The following is a 7,817-nucleotide window of genomic DNA, read 5'->3' as shown; positions in this document are numbered from 1 at the left end:
CCACTTAACCCCCTCAAACTACCATTTTAATGACAATCTACCTCTCAAACTATCAATTGTGACAATTTACTCCCAAACTATCAAAACAATGATAATGTACCCCCAATTTAAAAAAACATGACGAAATTACCCTTACTAAAATAAAAACAAAAATACTAAAAATTAATTTTTTTTTTCAAAATTTTAAGGGTATTTTTGTCTTATTAAAAATTGTATAGGGGCAATTTCGTCATTTTGCTAGCATTGGAGGATATATACATTGTCATTGTTAGGGGTGAAATAGCGGTTGCGGTTAGCGGTTAGTGGCTAAAACCGCTAACCGCAACCGCCTAGGCGGTTAGTAAATTTTACTAACCGCCTCCGCTAACCGGGTAGCGGTTAACCGCCCGGTTAGCGGTTAACCGCTTTGGAATAACCGCTTTTTTTCTAACCGCTTTTTTTGGGCTTTTTTCTTTGGACCGATTTTGGGCTGGGTTTGGACCGGGTTTGGGCCGGTTTTGGGCTCACTTTAAACATTTTTTTTCTCATTTTAAACATTTTTTTTTTCCCTTTCCATGGCCATTTTAGCATTAAAAATTTCTATATACCAAAATCTTGTTGGCCACCTTCTACAAATCTACACATCATATAATATACAAATAAAATTACAACAAAATCATCACTTCACTTGTAGTCTTATACATAAACTCACAAGCAAGTTCATAAACTCACACATAGAAATAAAATAAAACACAAACAAATTCATAAACTCACAAGCAACCAAAAAAACCAACATATATGGTTAAACTTGAAGCTTGAGGCTCATTTCAATCAACCAAAAAAAGTTCATAAACTCACAACTTATTGTTATTATATATATATAATATATAAATATATATTATATTTAAAAAAAAGCGGTTAGCGGGTAGCGGTTAGCGGATTTCCAAAACCTACTAACCGCTAACCGCAACCGCCTAGGCGGTTAGTGGTTTTTACTAACCGCTTTCAAAGCGGTTAGGCGGTTAGGCGGTTAGCGGTTAACGGTTATAACGGTTAGCGGTTAGCGGTTACGGTTAGGCGGTTTTAAATTTCACCCCTAGTCATTGTTTTGGTAGTTTGTGGGGTAAATTGTCGTAATTGATAGTTTGTGGGGTACATTGTCATTGTGGTGGTAGTTTGAGGAGATTAAGTGGACTTTACCCAAAAAACTTAGAGTAAAGTCCACTTAACCCCCCTCAAACTACCACCTCAATGACAATTTATTTCCCAAACTATCAATTGCGACAATTTACCCCCCAAACTACCAAAACAATGACAATGTACCCCCAATTTTTAAAAAATGACGAAATTACCCTTACTAAAATAAAAACAAAAATACGAAAAATTATTTTTTTTTTCAAAATTTTAAGGGTATTTTTGTCTTATTGAAAATTCTATAGGGTAATTTCGTCATTTTGCTAGCATTGGGGGTATATTGTCCTTGTTTTGGTAGTTTAGAGAGTAAATTGTCGTAATTGATAGTTTGTGGGGCAGATTATCATTGGGTGATAGTTTGAGGGATTTAAGTGAACTCTAAGCAAAAACTTATGTTTCTTGCCTTAATTCTTGTCGCCGAACTCCACAAATTAAGGTAAAAGTCCCCTCCCCACTCACCCATTCTAGCACTACAATTTTTTTATTTTATTTTTTGTAATTAAATTACCTATTCTAACATTTTGACTGTCTTAGCCAATCCAAAAAGACAAATTTAAAGTTCACTTTTACCATATCCAATCAAATATTTCTAAAGCAAAAGAATGTTACATAGAAACTTCTTAGTTCCATGTGGTATGATAAGATGCTCAAGAGAAAGATGTTGGAAAATTCCAAGTCATTTATTTAAACATGAAAAGTCATACAAACATAGCCCTTGTAAGTGCTTTAAGAAATCAAAATGACAAACTATATAAAACCTAAATCGAAAATATTAGGCACCTTTGTTTTTGTTTTCAAAAAGTATCAATTTGACCTTTTGAAGCTTCGCAAGTGCATCTTTAATATCAATTCTTTTATTTGGTAACTCTTCAGAACATTTTAAGCCTAATTCCAGGATGGATGAAAGAACACTTTGCATGGTAGTTACATCTCTTCCATTTTCTGCTCTCAATAAATCGTCATCCACAACTTCCATCATTCTGTCAAGAAGTGATGCATTTATCCATTGCCTCATAGTCAACTCTCCTACAAACATGTCGTCTGTAGGTTTCTTCCTTGTGATCATCTCCAACAATGTTATACCATAACTATAAACGTCGCCTTTGATTGAGACTCTTCCTTCTGAACCATACTCTATCCAAACTCGCAATTGTACATAAGGCCTTTAAGTTAGTAATTCAAAAAAGGAAAAAAAAATTAAAAAAAGAAAAGAAAAAAGCTATATATATATATATATATATATATGCAAATTATATCTAAATATGTATTTATTATACCCATACATCAAACCATCTAATGGTATATATATTGTATAACAAACTCTTTATTGAATAATTATAATTATGCTATGAACAACTTTGAATAAGTCTACATACTTTATGTGTCGACCAATGTTGTTTGGTATAACACACTAGGAGGCCAATGTTCTTTTTTTTTAGTAGTTATTTACATAAATAAAAAATAAAAAAACTTTACGTGGTCAAAGTTAAACATAAATTGATCATCATACGTGGATAGCTTTTCTTATCAATTTTAGAGCAATTGTTTCGATACATTTTATATTCTCAGTGGCCATAAAATTGATAACAGATTGGGCATACGACAAAGCAAACCATAATCCTAGTTACATAAGTACATATAATATAATTGTCTTTGATATAAACATTTCTTTTAGCATATTTTACAATAATTAGTAATCAATCAATATGAGAAATAAATAGGTAATTATCTGCTGACTAAGCAATCATAGTTTGTGTAATTTTTATCATTAATGTATATTCATATGAATCTAAGGCCAATATAAAATTAGGTTATGGAAAATTGATATATACATTGGTATTCTTGAAACTAGTAAACTATTGCTGATCTTGATATTATCCACTATTAGTTATCCCCTTAGCAATAAAATAAGTAGAGGTGAATTCAAATACCTGGTGCGATGTAGCCAAGTGTACCAAGAGTTTTGGTTTGTGTAGCATCCTTGTTTTCGACTAAAATCTTTGCAATGCCAAAATCACCCACATGTGCAACCATGTCCTCATCTAAAAGGATATTGGTAGGCTTCAAATCACAGTGCGCAATAGATTCTGATTGACCGTGGTGGAGATACTCCAACGCTGATGCAACATCAACCATAATGTTTACTCTTTGAAGAAGATTCAAGCAATAGTTATAGGAGTATAACCACCTTTCAAGACTACCGTTCGACATGTATTTCAGTACTAAAGCTCTGAACTCAGGGTTGGAGCATGTACTTATGACCTTAACAAGATTCCTATGTCGGATTGCCCTTAAGGCCTTGCATTCTGCATCGAAACTTTTGAAAGCACCCAACAATTGTAAGTTTAGAACTTTAACGGCAACAATTGTCCCGTCAAATAGCATCCCTTTGTACACGGAACCAAAACCACCAACTCCAAGCAAGTTGCTCTCACAAAAGTTGTCTGTCCCTTGGCAAAGCTCTTGATATGATATCATTCTATGCTTCGATAAAGGCAATGTACTAAATAAACTTGGAAGCTGTATTTTACTTTCTCGATGTCTTCTCAACATACAAATCAATGCTAGACAGATTATAACCAAAGCAATGGCAGGAAGAAAATATTTGAGCAGACTTTGTTTCACCTTTGATCCTTTGAAGCTTGGGCTTGGACATGGTGGGACTCCGAAAATTGGATTCCCACAAAGCTCTATGTTTCCAAAAAATGATACAGTTGTGAAGTTTGCAAAAGGCCCACTAGATGGTATCTCTCCGGATAGCTTGTTGAAAGACACATTCAAGTACTTCAAGTGTGAAAGTTCCTCGAGAGACTTAGGAATCACACCAGAGAGATTATTATGCGAGAGGTTTAACAAATCTAATCCTTTTAAGTCTCCAAAAGATTGTGGAATTTCTCCTTGAAATGAGTTCCTTGACAAATCAAGATAGCCTAGGCTTTCAAAAGCTCCAATAATGCTTGGAATACTTCCAGCAATTTGGTTCCGAGATAAATCAATGTGTTCAATAGCATCCAATTTTTTCATGTTTGGAGACAAATATCCATCAAGGAAATTGGATGATAGGTCCAAAAACAATAGATTTTCAAGGCTCCATACATTTAATGGTACTGATGATTCTAGTCTATTAGAACCAAGGTTTAGCTTTTGCAGAAGATTGAGGTTAGAAATGCAATTTGGGATGGATCCAGAGATCTTGTTATTATCGAGATCGAACTCGCCTAAGTTCTTTAGCTGACAAATATCTTCTGGAATGAATCCTTCAATCTTATTATCATCAAGAAACAGTCTTTGCAACCTCTCCAATCCCCCAATTGTGGATGGTATATTTCCAGTCAAATTGTTAATGCCTAGATCAAGCATGTTCAAGCCTTTTAAGGAACCTATACTCATAGGAATATGACCCTTTATTTTGCTTTCGAATAGTTTAATGGAGTGAAGGGCGGTTGAAAAGTTTCCAATAGACTTCGGAAGAGTGATATCCAAGGGATTTCTAGATATGGATAGGGATTCAAATACTCTACAATTAGATAAAGAAGAAAGGAAAGAGAACTCTTGATCTTCAGGCTCTCCTGTTAGGTGATTCTCATCCAGATAAAGTGTTCGGAGGTATTTTAAGTGTCCAAGACTTTTTGGTATTGTTCCAGAGAGTATGTTTGAAGTAAACCCTATTGTGGCGAGCTTGGAACAATTTGAAAGATATGATGGGATGGGACCACTAAATTTGTTGTCACCAAAATATAAATGTTCTAGCTTGGGGCAAAAAAATTCAGAATCTGATGGAAGATTGCCGGATAGGGAATTATTTAGCACGGAGATTACTTGTAGAGAGGAAATGTTGAAAAGGCTTTGGGGGATTGTCCCTCTGAGATAATTGTATTCAAAAATCAATATCGACAGATTTGGAAGACGCCAGAAACCACTCGGAATGCTTCCTTCAATGTTGTTACTCTCAATGGTAAACGTAGATAACTTCGATAAGTTAGTTATGGTAGGAGGTATATTACCGGTTAAGCTGTTACCTCCAAGAACTAGAAATTCAAGCTTCTCTAAACTCCCAAAACCTTCTGGAATACTCCCATGCAATTTATTATATGACAGGTCTAAGAGTCTAAGCTCTCGACAATAATTCATTTGTGAAGGGAGCCTACCACTTAATTTGTTGCTCGAAAAATAAAGCCCTTGAAGATTAGGACAATGGCTACATAGATCCATTGGAAGAGTTCCCGAAATGTTATTTTTTGTAAGAGCAATTATGGCTAGAGAGGATACGTTAAAGATGAGAATAGGAAATGGACCAGTGAAACTGTTATATCTCAAATTCAAGACCTCTAATGATGACATGTTGGCGAGGGTTGACGGAATTACACCCCCAAGATGGTTACTCTTTAGATGTATTTCTTGAAGATTCTGGCAATTATGCAAAGTTGGAGGGATACTACCTTCCAATTGGTTGAATGAGAGTTGGAGTATTCTCAAGCGATGTAGGCGACTGATCTCATGGGGGAGAGAACCAAAGAAGTTGTTGTTAGAAAGATCAAGTGAGACTAGGAAAGAGAGGTTACCAATATGTGGAGAAATGGTGCCATTGAGTCCCATGTCGGGAAGGTTCAAAGCCGTGACTCTTTGCCTGCGTCTGCTGCATGAGATGCCATTCCAATTGCAGAAGTTTGTAGCTGTGGACCAATTAGCAGCCAAGACAGTTTGGTTTGGACCGGAAGTGAGTTTAGATTTGAAGGCAATGAGAGCTGCTTGATCGGTAAAGCTGGTGGTGGAAGATTGGGCAAACTGAAGCATGCATGAGTACTGCACTAACAGAAAACTCAAGAGCAGAAGAATTTTGGAGGGCCTTTCTATTATTAGCTTCATGACTACTGTATTTGCAACAGAGAGAGAGAGAGAGAGAGAGAGAGAGAGAAATAGATAGAGAAGGGCTGGAGTTTATAAATAAAAAGAAGGCGTGGGGATAGTAATCAGTAATGGGTGTTGAGCGGCTTTTATAGTGGAATTGAACCTAAAGCCTGGTCCAAGAAAATGTTGTATTGATGGAATTAGCTTTGCACTTGGTGCTTCCCCAACCACCATATATCCAGTGACCCACCCACCCACCTTTTTTATGAGAAACTAAATACTGAGAGAGTTTGATGAATTGATGATGAACAACAACTTGGTACGTGCTGGTTTTAACACAAACCACACGTTTGCTGGATGTAAAGGTGTACGTGTATGTAAGGTACTAAGGTAGGTAGCAATTAATTGGCATAATAAAAGATTTTGGGCCAACTATCGAGAGAGAAAATGAAATGGTAGCTCAAAACATAATTGTTAATCAATTTTGAACCACGAAATTTCATTCTTAATTCAATTTTATGGAAATGAGATAATATATAATTATTAATCGGGCATGTTTTAGTTGGCTCTTTAAGGAGGCTGATTTCAAGTAGTTGAGAAAATTTCTCTATTTTTCGAGACATAAATATAAATATAAATATAATTCTCAAAAGCTTGTGAGAGAGTCAGAAACATTAACTGTGAGAGAGACAAAAACCTACGGGCCCCGTTTGCCAACAGCCCGGGATTGGCACTGTAGCTGGAACGGTACTGTTCCAGCTACAGTGACATCTGACAGGTGCAGCAAAAATATACTTTTAATATTAATTTTTTTTTTTAAAGCAAAATATTAAAAAAAAAAAAAGAAAAAAAAAAAAAAAGAAAAAAGGAGGAGAAAGATAGGGTGGTTCCAGCCACCCCTTGCCCAAAATGGGGTGGTAGTGCCGGAACAGTACCGTTTGAGCTGCACCTGTCAGATGGCACTGTAGCTGGAACGATACTGTTCCAGCTACAGTGCCAGCCCCAGGCTGTTGGCAAACGGGGCCACGGAGTGCAGACAGAAATAGACGTAACAGCATATATCCTGTTGGTTTCGAATGCAACGACGAGATACAATGGATATGATTTAAAGTTTGTTTAAATTAGGTGGGCCTCTGCAATAAGTATATATAGTATACGAATTCAGACAAGACAACCATGTAAATCAATATTGAGATTAATTTGAAAATCCACGCACAGCCAAACACTTGGTTGTTGAATCTGACATATATATTTACTGGGACTTAAATAACAACTATGCATGCACAAAGTTCACACCTTGAGTCAATGTCTTTCTCTTTTAACATATCTACATGCATGGTTGTCACATTGGATCCAAATTCCTTAGAATTCTTAGGAAAATTTCAGTTTCTGATATTTAGATTCAAGCCATCTATTTTCATTTAAGAGTCATTGTCCTGCCATGTGTCCCACTACTAATAAAATAATATTTTAAATTTAAAAAAAATATATATAAAAGAAATTAATAAAATAAAATAAAAAATAATATGGGGTGGCCGGCCACCTCATGGCCCTTGGGGGTGGATCGGCCACCCCCAAGGGTCAAACCCAAAATAAAAAAAATTTGGGTTTCGATCCACCCTCAAGGGCCGTGGGGGTGGCTGTTCGGCCACCTCCATGGCAAAAAATGGGGTGGCTGGCCATACCATATTATTTTATTATTTTACTAATTTCTTTTATATTTTTTTAAAAAATTTAAATATTATTTTATTAGTAGTGGGACACATGGCAGGATAATGGCTCTTGGATGAAAATGA

General features: G+C 35.8%; 1 protein-coding gene across 1 annotated transcript; it reads right to left on the bottom strand.

Moving 5' to 3' along the window:
* Positions 1-1,883: 1,883 nt before the first annotated feature.
* LOC148583218 (uncharacterized) lies at positions 1,884-6,116 on the bottom strand. Its single transcript, XM_088511173.1, has 2 exons — positions 3,105-6,116; positions 1,884-2,307 (listed from the first exon to the last, which is right to left on the bottom strand). Exons 1-2 carry the CDS (start codon positions 6,037-6,039, stop codon positions 1,946-1,948), a joined length of 3,297 nt encoding a protein of 1,098 aa, XP_088367299.1. The 5' UTR covers positions 6,040-6,116; the 3' UTR covers positions 1,884-1,945.
* Positions 6,117-7,817: the final 1,701 nt, after the last annotated feature.

Source organism: Corylus avellana, chromosome 10 (assembly GCF_965113065.1).
Source record: "Corylus avellana chromosome 10, dhCorAvel1.hap1.2, whole genome shotgun sequence".
In the NCBI taxonomy this organism is placed as follows: domain Eukaryota; kingdom Viridiplantae; phylum Streptophyta; class Magnoliopsida; order Fagales; family Betulaceae; genus Corylus; species Corylus avellana.
Note: the sequence above shows the minus strand (reverse complement) of the source record. Positions and strands in the feature narration are given on the sequence as shown.

Coding starts and splice junctions, on each gene's coding strand:
- LOC148583218 (XM_088511173.1), bottom strand. CDS start 6,039: ATGAAGCTAATAATAGAAAGGCCCTCCAAAATTCTTCTGCTCTTGAGT. Junction 2,308..3,104: donor ACTTGGCTACATCGCACCAG/GTATTTGAATTC, acceptor GAGTTTGGATAG/AGTATGGTTCAGAAGGAAGA.